The sequence below is a fragment of the Ceratotherium simum genome, chromosome 21 (genome assembly GCF_057802395.1).
Source record: "Ceratotherium simum simum isolate JZ-2026a chromosome 21, ASM5780239v1, whole genome shotgun sequence".
Taxonomy (NCBI): Eukaryota; Metazoa; Chordata; class Mammalia; order Perissodactyla; family Rhinocerotidae; genus Ceratotherium; species Ceratotherium simum.
Window position 1 is genome coordinate 29,398,264 of NC_141920.1, and position 22,894 is coordinate 29,421,157.

General features: G+C 47.3%; 1 protein-coding gene across 1 annotated transcript; it reads right to left on the minus strand.

Moving 5' to 3' along the window:
- Positions 1–6,145: 6,145 nt before the first annotated feature.
- SIRPB2 (signal regulatory protein beta 2) lies at positions 6,146–17,289 on the minus strand. The gene is made up of 5 exons (XM_004433882.3): positions 17,093–17,289; positions 10,802–11,167; positions 9,981–10,322; positions 9,339–9,404; positions 6,146–8,299 (listed from the first exon to the last, which is right to left on the minus strand). Exons 1-5 carry the CDS (start codon positions 17,163–17,165, stop codon positions 8,154–8,156), a joined length of 993 nt encoding a protein of 330 aa, XP_004433939.2. The 5' UTR covers positions 17,166–17,289; the 3' UTR covers positions 6,146–8,153.
- Between the last annotated feature and the right edge of the window lie 5,605 nt (positions 17,290–22,894).

Here is a 22,894-nt window from a genome sequence, read left to right on the forward strand (position 1 = left end):
AGAGTCACAATTATTCACTGACCCATCCCCTCATTTCGTCGTTTATTCATTCGTTATTCGCTTGTTCAGATACTCACTGAGTGCTCTCAAGGGCCGGGTACTGTTCCAGGGCTGGGGATCGCAGCGAGCAAAACCAAGTCCCTGCCCACTGGTTGCTCACATTCTAGGGGAAAAAACCAGACCTGCACAACTGGTTACTCCTCTCTCCCAGCCCTTCTGTGGCTCCCCATCTCACTCCGCTTGAAAGCCAAAGTCCCTGCAAGACCCGTGTGACGTGGCCAGCCCTCCATCTCCTCTCCTAGGCTGCTGCTCGCTAGCTGCCTCTGCCCCGGGCGCACTGCCCGCCTTGCTGTGCCTGGAGGGCGCCGGGCGTGCAGGTGCATCAGAGCCTTTCACCCGCGGCTCCCTTTCCTGGAGCACCTCTTCCTCGCCGGGACAAGATGCTCCCTCACTCTCCGGAGACCTCTGCTCGAAGGGCGCCTTCTCAGACACAATCCTGTGGTTTAGGCCCTTGGCTTCTTCGCCCTCTTGCCTCCTGCCACCCTGCCTGGGATGCACTTCTCTTCCGCTTCCCTTTGTCAGCTTCTGCTCATCTTTCCGGCCTCAGTTTAGGCGTCTGCTCCTCAAGGAGGCCTCTCTTCGTCCCCAGGCTCCATCAGACAGTCTCCGTGCGTGCCCTGTGACGCCATGTTAAGTGTCCACTTTCCCCCAGGGCCACCATCCCTGTGACAGCAGGGGCTGCGCTGTCTCCAGCACAGTATGGCTTGAGAGCACGCTCTCTGGACTCAGGCTGGGGTTGAAGCCCAGATATTACTGCTTGTGGGATCTTGGGCAGATTCTCCCTCTAAGCTTCAGTTTCCTGGGGTAACTGGAGCTCCTAACAGGCCCTCCCTCAGAGGAGTGTGTGAGGATTCAGGGTGAACTGAGAGCAATGCTTGAGGCTTAGTGAGCCCTCAGCAAATGCTGGCTGTCATTTTATCTCCTGTGACTGGCAGTCCTCGGCATTAAATAGCCACTTAATGACTCTTTGCTGAGTTAATGAAGGAGTGAATGAATGAAACCTGGAGTATCTGCGGATCCAGGTGAGAAACGCAGGGATCAGAATCTGAGAACAAGGATGCCAGGCAGGTACCTGGACCCCTGAGGGGTGTTGAGCTGACTATGGGGTGACCTAATTTCAATATATAAAAATTTTTATTTTCTGTGAAACAGATGCCTTTGTGGCAAGGAGAAATGGCCTGGGCCCTCAGACCGGCAAATACAGAGTCCCAAAGTGAGGTGGCTGCAAAGCCACTGCCCTTTGTGTTCATCAAGATTGTGGGCTAGGCTTTCCCTTCACAAGCTGGGTCATGTGGGCAGGCCTCTTGCCCTCTCTGGGCCTCAGGGCCTACATCTCAACACAGTGGAGGGGGAGGTGGGCCAGCCAAATGTTCACAACCTTCCAGACCCAGACCTGCTTTTTCGTAACAAACATTTTGTATCACCCTTTACTGCCTTAGATGGAATTCAGAGATAATAAAACTGACCTACACACATTAAAAAAATCAACATTGTGCTCTAACTGGACACATAGGGAAATTGATTTGGAATAAAATGATCTGTATTTCAGTCCTCAGGTATAAGTACAATATAGGACAAAATGAAGCAGTTAGATGCTTACCTCTATGTACGTGGTTGTTTTGTGAGCGATTGGAATACTGTAAGTGTGTTGCTGTGGTGACATAATTTTTTAAAATGGTAAAAAAAAACCCTCTTAATAAAGTTATGAACAACACAAATTTCAGTCTTCCCTTGATTGACACAGTAATTGCATTCTTGGGAAATTTGGTGTACATTAAAACCGGGCAAAAAAATACTGTAAGTTTATATGTCAAATGAATCAGGGTCTAGGTTCATGTTACTATAAGCAGGTTTCCAGCAGGTCCTGGCAAGTCGTGTGGGAGGAGGACCATTCTTTGTGGTTTGAGACTCTCCTTTCTGTTGCAAGTGCCCTCAGCACCAGCCCTGTTTCCAGTCCTGGCCCCCGTCATCTCTGTGTCAACCGGAAATGCCGCCCAACTTCCCAGAGAGTCCAGAGGCCTGGAGGCTCACTCTGCACCATGCTCATGCTCGGCGCCCAGCAAGATCTTTCCATCCGGGAAGCTGACGACAACTTGCCCAGCTTAAAGATCTGTGGGTAACTAGGTTCCCAAGATCCCTCTCCTTGGCTGGAATTTGAGTCCCTGAACCCAGAATCACTCTCTCTTCACTTTTGTGCCACAGGAAAGCCTTTTCTCAGGCCAGAGGACCCCTGACTCCTCTTCCAGAGGCCTTAGGGCATCCCTCCCCTGTAACGTTACCTGGCAGCTCATGTTTATTGAGCATTTACTATGTCTCAGACACTCTTAAAAGAGCTTTAAATACACTAACTCATTCATCCTCGTGACAACTTGATGTAGTGAGTTCTATTATTATCATTTCCATTTTACAGAGGGGAAACCTGGACTCCTAAATGATTCTGAACCCAGGCCTCATGGCTCCAAGCCTGCGTTCCTAACCACTACACAACCCTGTCTCTCCTCGGCCTAAAGGACTGTGCTGGACAATTCCCATATCCGGCTCTGGATTATCTGACTAGAGGCGTTTATGGCAGCAGTTTGATTGGAAGGGGATGTGAGGGTGTGAACTTGAAACTACATTTTCATAATACATCTAAATGTCCTGAACAAACCTGGGTCGGGGGGGGCTGCTGAAGGCCAGCTCCAGTCCCCCCTTCCTACCTCCAGCCCCACCCCCAACCCCAGCCCCATCCCCCAGTCTTACCACCACTACCACCTCCAGCCTCACCCCTACCTCGAAGACCCACCACCACCACCTCCTAACCCACCAAGCCCCACTTTCACCCCTAATCTCACCTGCAGTATTGCATGCACCCCACTTCCCCAGCCTCCCTCCAGTCTCATGCCCAGCTTGGTTCCCACCCTAGCCTCACCCCAGTCCCACGCTTTACTCCCACCCTCCACCACCTCTCCAACTCCACCTTCCTTTGGCACCCCCTCTGCTGTCCCCCCACTAATAGTGATGTCATTTGGGTGGGGGTTGTGCATCCCCAGGGCCAGCGTCTCCTCTGATCTCCCCTTAGGCCCCCAAGCACTAGACCTCCTATAGCTTAGTGGCTCAGGGAGAGCTGCTAGGTGGAGCAGCCTATTGATTTTTCAATTGATATTCAAACCTTCCAGAGCCTTCTATCCATAGAATCACCTCTCACTTTTCCCTACCACCACTGCCTCAGCAAAGTTGGGACTGTTTCTCTCTCTTTTTACAGCTTCTCCAAGCCAACTAATGATAATAATAACAATATACCAATACTGCCAATCTGTGTGTGGAAAGATGCTTAGCTGCACTAGTCAGCAGTGAGACCCAATTAAAACTGCAATCAAGTGCCCTTCGGCCCCATCCAACTGGCAAAACATTGTACAAGTCTGATGATATGAAGTATTGGCGTGGATGTAAGGCAACAGGAATTGTCCCGTGTCTGGTGGGAGTGAAGGTGGGCTAAAAGGCACGGGAACACAATTTGGAAACCTAGTTGAAGAAGCACAAAACCTATATAACTTTCCAGCTCTACTTGTGGGCATATACCCTCAGTAAATGCTTGTACGCATGCACAAGAGACACATTGAAATTGTCTGTGTGTGACAGTGATAAACTGGAAGACTTACGTCTCCAATCATCACTAGAATTCACAAATATGATAGAGTTACACAATGGAATACTATACAGCTGTGAAGACGAATGAATTAGAGCTACAGGTAACCAACCTGGTTAAATTTCAAATGTTGAGCCAGAAAAGCAAGGTTGGGAATGATATGTGTAGTAAAGTACCATTATATAGTGCCATTTAGGTAGAGTTTAGAAATGTATAAGACCATGCTTGACTAGGCCTGGCACCCCCTCGCCCCCAGCCCAAAGACGTACAGCTGCCCTCTGAGCTGTGCGAGTGTGCGTCTTGTGGGTGGTGGTGGAGCATACTTGACCAGGCCTGGCGCCCCTTTTCACTCCCCCCAACAGTGGACCCTCCAGGCTGCCATCCTCTGGGTGTCAGGATACAAGAGTTCCCTGCTGAGTGGTGTCTGTCCCTCCTCTTCCTCCAGCTCTGGGCCTTATCTGCAGGAGGAAGTGGGAGGCCCACGGAGAGATGTGAACAGACCCGTCTCTCTCACAGGAGCTGCCATGCAGGCTGGGCCCTGGGCAGCCTTGCCAGGGTCTCCTTGGGGAAGGAGGAGGAGAGGGGCAAGAACCATGGGAGGGGGAGAAAAGCGATAGAGAAGAGCAGCAGGAGAGGAGAGAACAGAAGAAGAGGAGGGAGAGACACAGATGCTCCGATTCAGGGAGGCCTGGAGTACAGCCACTCACCTCCTGCCTCGGATCCCCAGGCCCAAGCGAGATGAGCCAAGACTGGCCTGTTGGCCCTGGTGGGAGCTTGGGCTGCCCCCTGGCCTGGCCTCTTCTCTGTCTTTGGTCCGTCATCTTGCCTGTGCAGCGCCCCAGGCCCCAGAGCAGGGGAGGGGCTGGACAGAGGAACTTCGATGCCCGTTCATTCCCCACTCTTTTCATCTGTCAATAGCAGGTTTTCCCCGGGGGCCCTGAATTATCCACCTTTTGTTTCATTTGCCAGCACCTTCACTTCTTGTGGGGACTGGTACCTCTCACTCCCGCCATGTCCCTATAAGCTACATTAATGTCTTTCCCTAGGATTTTCCAATAGAATCTGAGGAGAGTCAGGGCCCTCTGGTGGCTGACGTCACAAGATGAGGGGCCCAGGCACTGTGGGCTGCCACGCTCTCTGCCATGTGAAGGACGGTGACTGCAGCTTATTCCATCAACACGTCATAACAATTATTTGGTGCTTCCCAGGTGCCAGGCACAGATAAGGCTTTACATGCACCCATGCATTTTAGCCTTAAAAGTGCCTCAGAAGGGAGGTGCCAATGTTATTACCAACTTACAGATAAGGAAACCAAGACGTGCTGAGATAAGCAAAGTCACCCAAGAGATGAATAGGAGAACTGGAATTTGAACTGGAGCAGTCAGTTTCCCAAGACCATGAACTTCACCTCTCCCCTGTACTCCCCCTCAGATGTTTACAGGGGTCTAACATGTGCCAAGCACTCTGCTTGGTGCTTGCAGTTCCTGTGCCATGGCAAGTACACTCCTGCCTCAGGGCCTTTGCACTATCTGTTCCTTGTGCCTATTAAGCTCTTCCCCCAGATATCTGCAAGATTCTCTCCCTCACTTCCTTCAGGTCTCTGCTCTAATGTCACTTAATCAGTGAGGCCTCTTCTGACCACCCTAAATAAAATAGCATCACCTCTTCCTATATCTGGCACCTTCCATCCCCCATCACTGTCTTATTATTCCCTCAGCACTCACAACCATGTGACCTATGACTTAGCTATGTTTACTCGCTCATTGTCTCTTCCCACAGCAGGAGGTGAGCTCTGAGAGGGCAGACTTTTCTGTTTTATTCGCAGCACACGGATTAGTGCCTGGCACATTGTCTGCCTTCAACCACTTTTTATGACCGAATGAAAGAGGCTACAATGGTGAAAAGTTAGGATTCTGCTCTCAGTGAGCTCAAATTTTAGTGGGGATAACTAACAACCATCAAGGAAATAAACACACTCACACACACGCACACACACACACATATATTTCAGGTAGCAGCAGTAAGTGCTGTGAAGAAAACCTCTTGGAAAAACTTAGAAAACATCCCTCACTTCCCTGTGAGGGAACTGAGAGGGATGAAGATGTCATGGTGGATACAATGGTCCAGCGAAGCCTCTTGAAAGAAACGGTTAAGCAGAGACTTGGATGAATTAGGGAACTTGGTGTGCTCAAGGCCCAGGTGGGTGACAGAGGGCAGTCAGTTTAAGGGGTGGTGGTGGGAGAAGAGATCGGGGGGTGACAGGGACCAGATCGTGCAGGGCCCTGCAACGTGAGGAGGTTCTCAGGGGCTGAGCGAGGAACAATCTCCAGTTATTTTGGAGGCCCAGTTCCAGGCTTTCCTGCTATTAGTTTCCTGTGGCTGCTGTAACAAATTACCACAAACCCAGCAGATTAAAACAACAGAAATTTATTCCGTCATAGTTCTGGAGGCCAGAAGTCTGAAATCAGCATCGCTGGGCTGAAATCAAGGTGTCAGCGGCCATGCTCCCTCCAGAGGCTCTGGGGAGAATCTGTTCCTTGCCTCCTCCAGCTTCTCATGGCTGCCAGCATCCTTTAACTTGTGGCTGCATCACTCCCATCTCTGCCTTTGTGGTCACACTGCTTTCTCCTCTTCTGTGTCAAATCTACCTCTGTCTCCCCCTCATCAGGACACTTGTGATTGCATTTAGAGCCCACCTGGATAATCCAGGATAACCTCCCCATCTCAAGATCCTTAATCACATCTGCAAAGTCCTGTTTTGCCGTATAAGGTAACATTCACGGGTTCCAGGGATTAGGCCGGGGATATCTTTTGTGGCGGAGGCGTTATTTAGTTTACCATATCCGCCCTTTCTTCTAATGTCTGGTAATTTAATGATTTATTCACATCTCAGACTAAATTAATGTCCCCTTTGGCTTAGTTCAAGCTGTTCAAGCTGTGTTTCTGTTTATTATAACAAAAAACATCCAGACGAATCCACTTTTGCACACAGTAGGTGCTAATAAATGCGCACATGGAAAGAGAAAAGGGAGTTCATGTGTTCTGAGGGTACACAGAGCACCCAGCACATAGTAAGCGCTCAGTAAATGAACTGAACTGGTTCTTATACAACGCAGGGAAGTCCATGCTGTTATCACCTATGTGATGTTCCGAGAGGTGAAGTGGCTGGCTAATCGCTAAGGGCACACGGGGAGGGAGCGGGGTCTTCAGGACTAGAGGTCAGGCGTGTCTGACTGCAGCCAGTGCAGGCTTTCCCTACATCAGGGCTCCTCAGCCCCGGCACTGACGATGCTTTGAGCCAGACCACTGTCGTGGGCGGCGTTCTAGTGTTTAGCAGCGTCCTGACCTCTACCCACTAGAGGGCGATAGCACCCCCCAAGTTGTGACAACCAAAAATGTCTCTGGACATTGCCAAATGTCCCCTGGTGCTGGTGGTGGGGGGGAATCTCCTCTTCTTGAGAACTACTACCCTCCGTTACACTGTCCTCGTGGAGGTGGTGGTACAAAGGGGCCGTTTCAGCTGGGGATTGAAGTCAGGTGTCGCACAGAGCAGGTAAGAGGCTGCCTCTATGCCACTGCAGTGGAGATCACTGGTTATCTACTGATATCTACCATCTGGTTCTCTAGTGACAAACTTCAGCTGGGCACATTGTTGCCAGACTAAAGACTACATTTCCCAGCCTTCTTTGCAGCTAGGTGTGACAACGTGACCACATTCAGCCAATTAGAGGTGATGTGGGCAAATTCCTAGCTGTGCCCTTGAAGGCGAGGGTCACGCTGCCCTTCACTGCCTTCTTTCTTGGTCTTGCTGCCTGGGATGTGGACCTGGTAGCAACAAGATCTGGGAATCCTGGGACTCAATACCAGGGAGTCCCCATGTTGCCTGGTCTGCTTACGCTTGGATATTACTAGAGAAATCAATTTTCTTGTGGGTTAAGCCACTGTTATTTAAGAGTTTTGTTGAAGTGGCCAAACCTGCATTCTAACTGCTACAGACACCTGAGCCAGCCACCGTGGGGAAGGAGAGAAGGCAGGAAAGGGGGAGAGAAGGATGTAAATGGAGGGACACAGGGTGTCTGGCTGGGTGAGCTTAGAGATGCTCAGGGAAACCTTCTGGGAAGGACTCTGAATTGGATCTTGAAGGATAAGAAAATGTGGAGATGCGGAGAAAGGGGGCAGGCATGCCAGAAGGGGCTGCAGCAGGGGCAAAGGCCTTGAGGAGAGACCGGGCAAGGCCTTGAAGGACAAAGAGAAGAAGACACACCAGAGGGGAGCATGGTGCCAAGTGGGGAACTTCACTAGGCAAACTGAACACAGGCGCAGGGATCCTGGAGGTCGTCGTGAGGCCTGGGGGTATCTGGAGGCTGGGATTGGAGGCAGAGAAATGGCTGGGGAGCCCTGGCCCCTCTCCAACTCAGAGGACCCACTCTGGGGCTGGCCCCTCACCCATGCCCCATGCCCCGTGCTAAGATGAGCACAGCTCTGCTGGGCCTGGGGTCTTGAAGTCTTCTTGCTGAGAGCTCCTCCAGCGGACAGCCAGGGCCAGCAGGAGTGCAGCCAAGGTCACTGCCTTCAGCCCCAGGACCACAAGTTTGAGCATAGACAGGAGGCCTGGGGGACACAGGGGAGAGCTCAGGGAGGACCCCTAGCGAGCCCCCAACAGCTCACACCTCAGTGCCCCCGTGGCGAGGTCGGGCCCAGCTGCTGTATAACCTCTGGGGCCACATCCTTTCTACACGGCGAGAGACCAAAGACCTCCCCTACCTCTGTCGCGGGCTGAAGAGGCTTTGCCCCGTATCCTACCTGTACCTTTAATCATCTTGACAGCATCCCTGACCTCTCATAATAGTAGAAAACTGCTTACACTTCTTGGCTGCTCAACTCTCTGCCCCAGACGCTGAGCTAAGCATTTCCTAATTGCCTAATATAATCCTCAGACTAATCTTGTGAGGTAGGGTATCTATCCGATTTGTATAGACGAGAAGACAGACCCAGAGAGGGGAAGGGATTTGCTCAGGGCCCTGTGTGTCAGAGAAATGATAGGACCGGGTGGTCTGGCTCTCAGGAAGGTGGGAGCAGGGTGAGCATCGGGGGGCTAACCTGGCCACCTCTATCCCTCCCCCCATTACCCAGTGCCCCCGAGTGTAGAAGGTGCTGTGGCAGGCACAGTTCTGGGATCTCATTGGATCTGCACACAACCCCGTGAGGCAGGCTCTCAGATTCTTATTCCCTTTCTCCCCCAGTTCTTAAAGGAGGACACCAGAGATTCAAGGAGCAAGGCAACCTGCCCACAATCACACAGCTAGAAAGGGGCTGAGGCCGGGAGGCCTGGCTACAAAGCCTTGTTCTTCAGCACTATTATGCACAGCTTCACAGCATCCTCGCACTGAATCACGGGGAGCTCACTACCTCTCAAGCAAGACCGCCCACTGAACAGTTAGCACTGGCTGTTAGAAAGCCCTTTCTTTGATTGAGCTTTAACATGGTTCTCGGGGCTCCCAGTTCTGCAGTTGAGATGGAGTCCTGGGAACTGTCTTGGTGGCAGATGGGCCCTAGAAGTTCGGGACTGCTCCCGTCCCACGGACAAGCCGTCTTTGCCCCCTTTGCCTGTGGGGGACTGGTTAACTCCACTGGAGGTGGGTACACTCACCTGATGGAAATATCCTGGCTGCACGTTCATTGATGAACTCTGTCTCTTGGGGAGAAGTGGGCTTTGCTGCAAAGGAGAGAGGTGGTCTCACATTCCCCTTTTCTTTCTCTCTTGCCACTTTCTGAGCTCCGTGCTAGGAGCTGGGGTCACCAAGATGAGTCTGCCGGTTTCTACCTGGAATGGGGGCTAGAAGTCAAACCCTGTAACTATGAAAGACTTGTTAGACCTGCTTGAGCATCTCTGGGGTAGACCTGTCTGACTCTTTGCTGTATTTGCAGCACCTAGTGCAGTGCAGGGCAGTCAGCAGGCACGCAATAGATGTTTGTTGAATCATTATTGATCTATAAAATGTTCTGGGGAGCCCAGAAGGGGGAGCCCAGAAGGGGGATCCCAGAAGGAGGAGAAATGAACTCTGCCTGGGAGAAGCAGAAGGTTTCACAGGGGAGGGCTATTTGTGTTGGGCCTTGAAGGATGAGTAGGAGTTCTCCAAAGAAAAGGAGAAAGCATTCCGGGGCGGAAGGAACAGCTTATATAAAGACTTGGAGGCTGAGAAGAGCTGGCTTTTTTTTTTGGACATAGTGAAAAGTTCCTTGTGGACCACCTCCCCCTCTCTCCCAACACCTCCTAGACCATACGTCTCACCTTTCACTCTCAGCCTGGTGCCCTGTATGGACAGGTATTGCCTGTTGAGTTTTCTCTGAAACTTTACGCAGTAGTAAGTGCCTGCATACTCAGTGGAGACGCCTCGCAGAAGAATGCTGAAATCGCTGTTGGAGGCCCAGACTGCTGTCACTTTGGGGTGGGAGATGCCTTCAAAGTTGTAAATGGCCTCCCAGCTCAGACCAGTCCCCCAAAACCACCTGATGGGTCCGGGGGGACCATCTCCAAGCACTGTGCAGTTCAGGAAGACAGTGTCTCCGGTGGTCGTCAGCACCAGCTCCTGGGCCTGGATGATCCAGAGGTCTGGCTCTGAGTCCCCAGCTCCTGAAGCCAAAGAGAGTTTCTTGTATTCCAGCTCTCCCTCCATTGTCCATTCATTTCCTCCCTCATATCTTCCCTCCCTTCCCCCCGATTTCTTCACTCACCCACTCCCTTCCACATTCCCTCATTACTCACTAGCTGATTCACTCAGTAAAGAAGTTCTCAGCACATACTGTGTGCTGATGCTAGAATCGGGGAAAATGAAGCTCAGCAAGACACACAAATGTCCTGCCCTGAGCAAGCTCCCAGTCTGGTGGTGGAGATGGTCCAGAAAATCCCCCTGAGGTTGGAAACCCAGAGGACTGCAGGACCGCAGTGAAGGCACCTGTCACAGCTCAGAAGGAGTCAGAGAAGCCATCCGGAAACACTTGCATCAAGTTAAAATGAACCCCTCGCCACACACACGTGACTGTGGATAAAGGCGACTAATGCAGGGAGATAGAGCAGAGCAGGGTGCTGTGAGCTGCATGGCTGATACTCACCCTTCATAAGCACTGAGGTGCCCTCATCCAGCTTCTTTTCTGAGCGCTCACTCAAGCCGTCAAACCTCACACAGTGGTAGGTTCCAGCGTGCTCCCTGGTGACAATGTGGATATAGATGGAATAGTCACAATTAAGTGGCTCCAACGTCCTCTGGATCAGGGGCATCACCCCGGGGAAGATGCTGTGTTTGAAGTTATAAATTTCCTGCTGGTCCTGATTGCTCACCTTGACCCGTTTTATCATGTCATCAAGGCAGGAGCCGACTAACGTACACCTCAGTAGGAGCATCTCACCTTCTGCCACCAGCACGGGGCCCTTGGGCTGCTGCACCTGCCACTCATGCCTGTTGCTCTGCTCAGAGGATCCTACGACAGGGGAAGAAAGGCTTGGGGTTGGGCAGGAAGGACTTGGTGCTCTAAGAGGCAAGCTTAATATAAACCAGTCATTAGCTGGCCGAGAACAATGGCTCAGGACACTCAAAGGGTGTTGTTGGAGAGGGAAGTGAACGAGCAGATGAGGCAGCTTGCTGGACAGAGGGAACAGAGCTATCAAAGGGAGAACTTACAATGATAGACGGCACTTGAGTGCTCACACATGCCAGGCACTGCATGTATTATCTCATTTATTCCTCTTAACACTGCGATGAGGTGGGCTGCATCATCTTCATTTTACAGCAGAAGACACTGAGAGCCCAGAAAGGTTAGGCAACCTTCCCGGGATCACTGTTTATTAGGCTGAATTGTGCCCCCCACCCCCAAATTCATACGTTGAAGTCCTAACCCCCAGTACCTCAGAATGTCATTGCATTTAGAGACAGGGTCTTTAAATAGGTAATTAAGTTAAAGTGAGGTCACATGGGTGGGTCCTAATCCAATATGACTTGTGTCCTTATAGGAAGTGGAGGTTCGGACACAAACACACACAGAGAAAGAGCATGTGAAGACATAAGGAGAAGATGGCCATCTACAAGGCAAGCAGAGAGGCCTCAGGAGAAACCAACCCTGCTGACACCTTCATCTTAGACTTCTAGCCTCCAGAATTATGAGAAAATTAATTTCTCTGCTTAAGCCAGCAGCCTGTGGCAAACTAACTAAAGCCTTGTTGTGGGAGCCTTAGCAAACTAATACATCAACCAAAAGGAACGTGACAGAGCCTCAGTTCAAACCCTGTTTTTCCGGTCCCTGCTCTTAACCCTCCAATGTATCACATAAAGTTTATGTGCTGTGGTGTTCAGTGTAAACACCCTCCCCGCCTCCTGTGACTCCTTCAACAAACTGCAACGCTTGTTGATGCGTTGTGAAGTGGGTCTATTTTGGGGATAGGTTGATCTGTTGAGTTTGGCCTCAGACTGGGCACAGAGAAAGAGGGCTGAGGCCACCCAAGGAAGTTCTTCTACACCTGGGTTATGAACATGATCACAAGTACCTCCTCCAAGAACCTCATGAGGTGAATGCTATTACTATCTCCATCTTTGAGATGAGGAAAGTAATGCTCAGAGAGGTGAAGAAACCCGAGGTGAACCATGTGTTCAGTAGGTGCCATGGCCAGGATTTGAACTCAGATCAGTGACTTAGGGTTCTGCTCAACACAAGGTCATCAGCTTTGTGCCCTGAGTTTCCCTCGGTTTGTGCTCCCATCAGGCCTTGTGCATAACTCGGTCTCACTCCAAGACATGAGTATATTATGGTGTTTCTCAGTTGCGAGTGAGGTAGGGAGGAGGGAGGTGAAGCAAACATTCCCTTCTAGGAGGATCTGGGGAAGGGTTGTGGAATTCTAACTTCTTTTCCTGCTCGTCTTCAGCCAGGCATGTGTGATATGGCCTCTAAATGCTGCCTCACAGTTGTGACCAAGTGATGCCCCAGGTTAAACTCCAGGGCTTCCTCTTGCCCGTAGTGTCCTTAGTTCCAAGAAGTTCGGCGACTCCCACCCCCAAATACCATTATTTGAGTCGGTCAGGTCTGTTCTCTCCCATCCTTTCTGATGGTTCTTTCCCTGGCCTCAGGTAGTTTCCTCATACACATGCACTGAACAGTGCCCATCACACAGCACAGGGCTGAGAATAGCGCCTGTTCCCACCTGCCCCCTGGAAAACCTCATGATTGACAGGGAAATGGGTAGACTACCCAGAGAGAAGTGCTCTGGTCCCACCTAACAAATCTGAAAAGCAAAACCTCAAAACGGTAAAAAATAATAGTATTCTATCATGAGGCTTATAACACGTGTAAAAGTAAAGTTAAGACAACAGCAGAATAAAGGTGGGGTGGAGGGGAATGTTAGTATACAATCTTAAGGTTCTTACACTATATGAGAAATGATATGATATCACTTAAAGGTAGAGGGTGATAAATTAAAGATGTATACAGTCGTCCCTTGGCATCCTCGGGGGATTGGTTCCAGGACCCCTCACAGATACCAAAATCCAGGGACGCGTAAGTTCCTTACATAAAATGGTGCAGTATTTGCATATAACTTACACACATTCTCCTGTATGCTTTAAATCATCTTTAGATTGCTTATAATACCTAATACAGTGTAAATACTATGTAAATAGTTGTTATACTATGTCGTTTAGGGAATAATGTCAAGAAAAATAGTCTGTACATGTTCAGTATGGACACAACCATCGTAGGCCTTTCATCTGCAGTTGGTTGAATCCACGGATGCAGAACCCGAGGATAGGGACTGTACTATAAATCCTCAAACAACCACTAAACTACAAAATAAAGAGTTATAGCTAATAAGTCAATAAAGGAGATAAAATAGCATTATAAAAATATTCAATTACCAAAAGAAGAGAGAAAAAGAGAAAAAGGGAACAAAGAACGAATAGGAGGGTAATAGATAACAGGATCTACAGTTCTTTTCAAATGCACAAGAAACATTTACCAAGATAGAGCATATTCTGAGTCATATAAACTCTCGATAAGTTTAAAAGAACTGAAGTAGTGAAAAGCATAATCTTTGACTACAGTGGAATTAAATTGGAATCAATAAGTGACAGATGCCTAGAAAACCCTGGATATTTGAAATCTAAATAATACACTTCTAAATAACACATGAGTCAAAGACAAAATAAAAGGGAAATTAGAAAGTATTTGGACTTGAATGAAAATGAAAACACAACATTAAAATTTGTGGGATGCCATTAAAGCAGGGGAAAATTTATAGCTAAATGCCAATATTAGGACTTAAGTGATCTGATCTTATGTTTTCCACCTTAAGAAACTGGAAAAAAGAGCAAATTAAACCCAAAGTAAGTAAAAGAAAGGAAACTACAAAGATCTGAGTGAAAATCAATAAAATAGAGCACAAAAAACAATAGAGCAAATCAATGAGAATAAAATCTTTGAGAAAATCATTAAAATTGATAAACCTCTAGCCATACTGAACAGCGAGAGAGAGAGAGTAAGAGATTACTAATATCAGGAAAGAGAGAGGTGACATCAGTGTATTAAAAGGATAATAAGGGAATATTATGAACAAGTTCACGGCTATATAACTTTGACAACATGGACAAATTCCTTGAAAAACACAAACTACCAAAGTTACCTCAAGAAGAAATGGATAACGTGAATAACCCTATTATCTATTTAAAACATTTAATTTGTATTAAAAACCTTCCCACAAAGAAAACTCCAAGCCCAGATAGCTTCGCTAGTGAATTCTACTGTACATTTAGACATGACACCAAAATCATGATCCATAAAAGAACAAGTTGATAAATTTGACTTCATAAGAATTAAGAACTTGTGCTGTTCAAAAGACACTTGTAAAAGAATGAAAAGACAAGCCACAGAGTAAGAGAAAATCTTTGCACAGCATATATCCAATAAAAGGTTTGTAACCAGAATATGTAAAGAACTCTCAAAACTCAATAAAAGGAACACAATTTAAAAATGGGAGTTGAACAGTCACTTCAAAGAGGATCCATGTGAAAGATGTTCAACATCAATACACATGAGGGAAATGCAAATGAAAACCACAGTGAGATCTTACTACACACAGTAGAAGGACTAAAATTAAAGAGTGACCATACCATGTGTCGGTGAGGATATGGAGGAAATGTCATCCCTGTACACTGCAGATGAAAATGTAAAATGGTACAACCATCTGGAAAAACAGTTTGGCAGTGTCTTAAAAAGTTAAACATACACCTACCATATGTTCCAGTCATTTTCTTCTTAGGTATTTTCCCAAGAGAAATGAAAGCATATGTCCACACACAAGCTTGTACATGAATGTCCATAGAAGCTTTATTTGTAATAGCCTCGAAATGCAAACAACTCGAATGTCTGTCAACAAGTGAATGGAACAACAAACTGGCTTATCCATACAGTGGATAGAAATGAAAAGAAACGAACTATTGATATGTATAAAAACATGAATGAATCTCAAAATAATTGTGCTGAGTAAAAGAAACCAGACAAAAAGGAGTACCTACTGTATGATCTCTGTTGTATAAAGTTCTAGAAAATGCAAACTAATCTTTGGTGACAGAAAGCACATAAGTGGTTGCCTGAGGGGGAGGAGGAGTGGAAACAATGAATCACAAGGATATTGTTGGGAGTGTTGTAAATGTTTATCATCTTGATTTTGGTGTTGAGTCACAAGTGTGAAACATATCCAGTGCCCCCCAAATGTAACAAATTGTACATGTTAAATATGTACAATTTATTATATGTCAATTATACCTCAATAAAGCTGTTAAAAAAAAGGAAAAAAATTCATGAAGATGAAACCTGCGAGTGTGTAATGAGAAACGGAGAACTCATGGCGAAGAGGCAGTGGGAGGAGGTGATGACTCAGAAAGTCCCAGCGGGGGGCGAGTTTGGGAACTTGAGACAGCAGGGAGGACACAGGAGCCTGGAATAAGCCCCCGTGCCCCACAGCCCTTGTCCTCCCTCTCCCCTTCTCAGTTCTCCTTCCATGTTGTCACACGGACTTTGGGAAATGTCTTGGGTACCTTGTCTGTGGAGCTGGACCAGCCCCCTCCCCGCAGCTCTGGGATGCCTTCTCATCTATTTTCTATCTGCGTGCCCTGCCTTTCATGATCCCTGCTGAGGGGCTCCCTTTTGGAAGCCTGGTAGAAAATCAATATTTTTCAAACATATTTGATCCTGGGGGGTTTAGATATATGATTTTCTAGCATAGTGCCTAACACATAGTAGACACTCAAAAGTATTTGTGGACTGCATGACTAGGAATTTTGATTCACATTTTACAATTGAGGAAACCAGCTCAGCGAAGCAAAGTGGTGCTCCAAGTCGCAGCCAGTCAGTGACGGAACATCCAGGTCTGACCCCACACCTGGGTCCTACCAGGGCCTCTCCTGGGGTGACCAAGGTGTGATGAACAGAATCTGGATCTCAGGAGGGCCTGGGGCAGGGACCCAGATGGGCAGGAGATGGAATGAGCTGATTGAGAGCCAAGCATCTTGCCTGGTGGATCAGAGAATTCTTGGTTCAGAGGCTGAGCTGTACCCAGGAGCTCCAAGACTCAGGAGTTAAACCAGCCTGACCCTGACTTAGAGGAGACCTGGGTATGATGATAATAATTGCCTGCAGTTACTAAATCTTTACAATGTGCTGGGTGCTTATAGGTATTATCTCGTTGAAACTCTAAACAAAGTCGTGAGGTGGGTCCTATGATTAGCCCCATTTTACAGAGGGGAAAAATAGAGGCTCAAAGAGAAGTTACTTAAAGCAATCAGTGGTGAGTTTTGAGCCCAGCTTTTTCTCAGGCTGAGCCAGTGCTGGCCCACGGGTGTGCAATTTGTATGGTCGCCCAGGGCCCTGCGCTTAGATGGGCCCCATGCGTGTGTTAATACTTTGCTATTGCTGTCTTGAAATCCTTAATACTTTTTGAACAAAGGACCTGTGTTTCATTTTGCACTGGGCCCCGCAAATTACGTAGTGGTCCTGGGCTGAGCCTCACCATTTTTATATTTAGTACTCATAGCATCCCTAGAGAGAGTTCCTATTAGAGGCCCTGTTTTGTAGGAGAGACTAAAGAGCCATGGCATCTGACATGGGCACACAATTGTTCCAGCAGGAACCTGGCCGGCATGAGCCCAGATTCTGGGGATTTAACTTCATTGTGTTGCCTCCCAAGAAGTCCTGCTTCTCCGGATACTGGGTCTGTGATCTGCTGGGGTCAGGAAAGTTCTCAGTTCCCCCCACCCCCCACTCTGTCTTGGTGGGGTCCAGCCCCTCTAGGCATGCCAGAGCACGTGGTGTCCCTCTCTGGGACAGGTCAGGGGTGGATCCTGTTCTGTCCCAGATCCCACTCACCTGAGAGGACAAGGAGCAGCGCCAGCAGTCGGGAGCAGGGGGGTGAGTGGCCCAGATGGGTGGGGGTGGGCATCTCGAGGGGCACACGTGCCTCCTGTGGTCCCCAAGACTGACTGCCGGTCTGCTCTCTGATGGCTGTTGGCTTCTGAAGTGGGGCCCGTGGGAAAGGCTGTTTCTGCTTCTCGTGGCTAAAGCTCCTTGGGGAAGTGTTTTCACTACAGCAAGACAAGGCTGCTGGTGCAAGAGGAAGGAGCAGGGTGGAGGGGTTTCAGGCTTCCGTGTCTGGGCAGTGGTTCCTGTAATCACTCTGTCAAAACTTTAATGACCCCTTGCCCCGGGCCCTGTCCTGGGCACCCTGGGAGGGAGATGAGCACGGCTGTCATAGTGTGCACTGGAGTCAGCTGGACTTTGGATCAAGTATTGGGTCTGCCTCTTCCTGGCTGTGTGATCTTTCAAACTCACTTGCTGTCTCTGAGCCTTTGTTTCCTCATCTGCAAAATGTGGACAAGTAGCAATCCCCTCCTCGGACAGGTATTACGAGGATTATATGAGATACTTGTGTGAGGGCTCAGCACAAGATAAATGCTAAACATATCAGCCATTGTTACTCATGATGTGTAGGAAATAGAGGAGACGACATTTTCTTAAGAAGGATTTATTATAAAGCAAGCCCCATGGAGGCCTCCTTTTGGCAGTGCTGGGAGGGCACAGACCCCATTCCTAAATGTATGATTATGGGCAACTCTCTAAACCTCCATTTCCTGGGGTCCAAATATTAAACACTCAGATTGTACAAAAATTTGTATTTGGGGCATCTTAATCTTCTGTAACTGGTCTGAACTTCCTCAGGAGCCCATATCATGCTGGCTATCAGGAAGGCAAAGCTTAAATTTGCCTGTTAAAGCAATCCTAGCCTCTTCCAGATTCTGGCGGCCTCTTTAGCTGCACTGTCTGGGTTCACGTCTTGGTTTTACCCAAGCATTACAATCCTTTGAGCACTTGCTGCCTCAGTTTTCTGGTCTGTAAAACAGGAATAAAAATATGATTGCTTGTGTAGGGTGGAGTAAGCACTGTACAAGCTACTATCATTCTTTTTTAGGTTAACTTGGTATTTTCCAGAAAAAAAGAGGAAGATCAAGTTTCAGTGCTTCCCTCCCTCCTTCCTACTCTGGGTGGTCCTGGGTGCGGAGGAAGCTGAAGATTCTTTCTGGCGCAGGATGGTGGGCTTTGGTGTACTGTCTCGGGGTCTGCGGTCTGCCAGGAGGAAGCGATCTGGCCTGGTCCCTCAGCACTTTGCACTGGGTCTGCTGAGGTGGCTGGTCCTGTCCGGCCATCTGGGACCTTGCATCGGCACCACTGCTAAATACCATTGCTCCTTCTACTTGTTCTCCAGTTGAGGAGACCCAGGTATTGGAGCCTCTTTGAATTGACCACAGGCCTAGAAAGTTCCAACAGACCCTCAGCACCTCCAGGTCATCCTTCCAGGGGAACTTCTGAATCACCTGCTTATCTGTGTGGATTCCTTTCTCAGCTATTTCTTTTCTTCTCAAGAAAAATTAATTTTAGTTATTTTAATAGGTAAGGCATTGTAATGGTGAGCTATTGCTGTATAACAAACCAGCCCAAAATGCTGTGGTTTAAGACAATAACCTTTTCTTTAGTTTGTGATTCTCTGGGTTGATGATTTTGTCTGGGCTCAGCTCTGTGTCTCTTCTCAGCTGGTTTGACTGGGATTGCTCATGCATTTGAGATTAGCAGCAGGTTGGCTAGGTAACTCTGCTACTGGCCTTGGTTGACTGTCACCTGGGCCACCTCAGCTCTCCTCCATGGGTCTCTCACTCTCCAGGAGGCTAGTCTGGGCTTGTTCACATGAGACAGGCAGTTCTGAGAGAGAGCAGAAGTTGCAAGGTGCAATGTCACTTCTACCACATTCTTTTGGCCAAAGCAAGTCAGGAGATCAGAGCAGAGTCAAGGGATGGAAAACAGACTTCGCCTCTGATGGGAACAGCTGCAAAATCAGATTGCAAAGGGCGTGGATACAGGGAAGATGAAAGAATTGTGGACATTTTGGTAATTCATCTACCATGGGCATCCACGGGGTTCAGAATTCACAGGATTCAACGTCTCCTTCATAAGGTTCCCAGATATTACCTTCCTCGGGGTTAACCATAGTCACCAGTTTCTGGAGATATTCAATTCTTCCACTATCTCTGATCTATTGCTCAGAAGCCAGGTTGGACCTGGCCCCTTGGTGAGGTGTGTGACCTCCTGGACACCCTAGGAAGCCAGGCTATGATCCCTTCTGCTCTAGGAATCTCTAAACATACCTGGGTTTCTATACTCCGTTGCTGCACCACCCCAGAGTTTTGACCCCAGGGAGTGGGTGTGCCAGAACCCTGGCATCTCAACTCTTGGCCTTCTCCCCCTTTTTATGGCCACCCTCACCAAATCATAAGGGGAGGCGTTCCCTTCTTTCCTTCTGTAGGGACTTTCCTAACCTCAGCCCTCTTCTGAGCAGATGGTCTCCTCTGTTCTAGCTGGAATCTCTCCAGCCATCTCCTCAGGCAACAAGCCTCAGTCTCCAGCTTTGAAGGAAACAGAGCTGCACTGGAGGGAACTAGACTACTGTGAGAGGGAAATGCACATGGAAGTACTTACAAAATATCAGATCTGTCCTGCTCATCTGTAAAATGCATGCCATGTGATAGCATGGGGGGCACTGGCTCCTGGTAATGGTTCAGTGACCAGGAGCAGTGATTCTCCTCCTCATCAGTGGGCTTGGTTGTTGCGGGAACCGCAGTGACTGTCACTAGCTTGAGGAATCAGCCTAAGCTGTTTTCGGCAGGGGCACCTGAGATATAAATAAAACACAAGTCTACACCTACATGGGCTTTTTTCCCCCGCCTACAGAAATGGAACTATGTTGAAACAACAGCTTCTGCCTTGTTTACCACAAAATGGAAAACACAGTAAGCAAGTCTGGGGAAAACATTCAACTTCACCAGCAATCAAATAAATACTAATTTAAAAAACAGCAATACTGGTGTTTTTGCAGTTGGCATTTATCTACATCCCTTCTCTGTTCTGCTTTTTATTGGAGGGCCTGAAAGCCTGGGAACCACATTTTCCAGAACTCCTTGCCAGATTTGCTTTGGATTAGGTTCTACAGAGGAGAGGTGCTTGTATTAGATTTGGAAGGTGAATGAGAGGGAGAGGCATGATTGCTCCTCTGGAAACGGAGAGGAGCAGATGTGTGGGCATCAGTGGACGGCAAATGTGAGGTTTTGCGGTGGCCCCCACACCCTTCTGTCAGTCACCTGCAAATCACAGGCAGCTGTGATCACCGGTGGTGGGTTTCTCTAAGTCTTGAATATTCCTGATTCTCTGAGAGCTGGCAGTGAACTGGGGAGCTGAAGCAGTGAGGATTTCCAGTGGTCTGTAAGCACCAAATCCCACAACTCGCAAGAGAACAGAGCAGGAGTGCACGACTTTTTATGACCTAATCTCGGAGTTCATCTAGCATCATTTCTGCCATTCCTTCCTTTAGGGGAAGCGTTTAGTTTCTCTTTAAAGCCTCTAAGGTCCTTGAACCTGACTTACTGCTCTTTGCAACTTGCCTGCTCCTGTGGTTTGATTTGCCTTTCTTGTTCACTTTTGATATTTTGTGTCAAATTCCGTGACATGCTTTATGGTGTTGTTTTAAATTTTTTTTGAGATATGACTTACATACTACTGCACAAATATTATGCGTGGCTCACTGAACTTTTAAGCTTCTTATGTCTGAATACACCGGTGTAATCACCACCCCAGGACATAGAAGGTTCCTTCTTGCTCCTTCTCATTCAATCTCTGGCCCCATCAGCAACCACCAATCTGATTTCTATCACCATAGACTGGTTTTGCTGGTTCTTGAATTTCATATAGAGTCATGCAATGACTGTTGCCTGGCTTCACTCATTCGTCTTAAAGCTTTTTTTTTGTGCGTGTGGGTTCTTTTTTCTTTATTGTGGTAAAAAACCCCATAACATTAAGTTTACCATCTTTTATTTTTATTTTATTTTTTTATTTTTATTTTTTTTATTTTAAATTTTTTGTTAACAGTAACATTGGTTTATAACATTGTATAAATTTCAGGTGTACATCATTATACTTCTATTTCTGCATAGATTACATCATGTTCACCACCAAAATACCAATTACAACCCATCACCACACACATGTGCCTAATTATCCCTTTCGCCCTCCTCCCTGCCCCCTTCCCCTCTGGTAACCACCAATCCAATCTCTGTCTCTATGTGTTTGTTTGTTGTTGTTATTATCTACTACTTAATGAGGGAAATCATGCGGTATTTGACCTTCTCCCTCTGACTTATTTCACTTTGCATAATACCCTCAATGTCCATCCATGTTGTCACAAATGGCTGGATTTCATTGTTTCTTATGGCTGAGTAGTATTCCATTGTGTATATATACCACATCTTCTTTATCCATTCGTCCCTTGATGGGCACTTAGGTTGCTTCCAAGTCTTGGCTATTGTGAATAACGCTGCAATGAACACAGGGGTGCATGTACCTTTACTAATTGGTGTTTTCAAGTTCTTTGGATAAATACCCGCAGTGGAATAGCTGGATCATATGGTAGTTCTATCCTTGATTTTGAGGAATCTCCATACTGTTTTCCATAGAGGCTGCACCAGTTTGCACTCCCACCAGCAGTGTATGAGAGTTCCCTTCTCTCCACATCCTCTCCAACACATGTTGTTTCCTGTCTTGTTAATTATAGCCATTCTGATGGGAATGAGGTGATATTTCATTGTAGTTTTGATTTGCATTTCCCTGATAGTTAATGATTTTGAACATCTTTTCATGTGTCTGTTGGCCATCTGTGTATCTTCTTTGGAGAAATGTCTGTTCAGGTCTTTTCCCCATTTTTTAATTGGGTTGTTAGTTTTTTTTGTTGTTGAGATGCATGAGTTCTTTATATATTTTAGAGATTAACCCCTTATCAGATGTATGGTTTGCAAATATCTTCTCCCAGTTGTTAGGTTGTCTTTTTGTTTTGTTGATGGTTTCCTTTGTTGTGCAGAAGCTTTTTAGTTTGATGTAGTCCCATTTGTTTATTTTTTCTATTGTTTCTCTTGCCCGGTCAGACATGGTGCTTGAAAATATGTTGCTAAGACTGATGTCGAAGAGCGTACTGCTTATGTTTTCTTCTAGAAGTTTCATAGTTTCAGGTCTTACATTCAAGTCTTTAATCCATTTGGAGTTAATTTTTGTGTATGGTGTAAGGTAAGGGTCTACTTTCATTTTTTTTGCATATGGCTATCCAGTTTTCCCAACACCATTTGTTGAAGCGACTTTCTTTTCTCCATTGTATGTTCATGGCTCCTTTGTCGAAGATTAGCTGTCCATAGATGTGTGGGTTTATTTCTGGGCTTTTGATTCTATTCCATTGATCTGTGTGTCTGTTTTTGTGCCAGTACCGTGCTGTTTTGGTTACTATAGCTTTGTAGTATATTTTGAAATCAGGGAGTGTGATACCTCCAGCTTTGTTCTTTTTTCTCAGGATTCCTTTAGCTATTCGGGGTCTTTTGTTGTTCCATATAAATTTTAGGATTCTTTGTTCTATTTCTGTGAAAAATGTTGTTGGAACTTTGATAGGGATTGCATTGAATCTACAGATTGCTTTAGGAAGTATGGACATCTTCACTATGTTAATTCTTCCAATCCAAGAGCACGGAATATCTTTCCATTTCTTTGTGTCTTCTTCAATTTCTTTCAGCAATGTTTTATAGTTTTCCG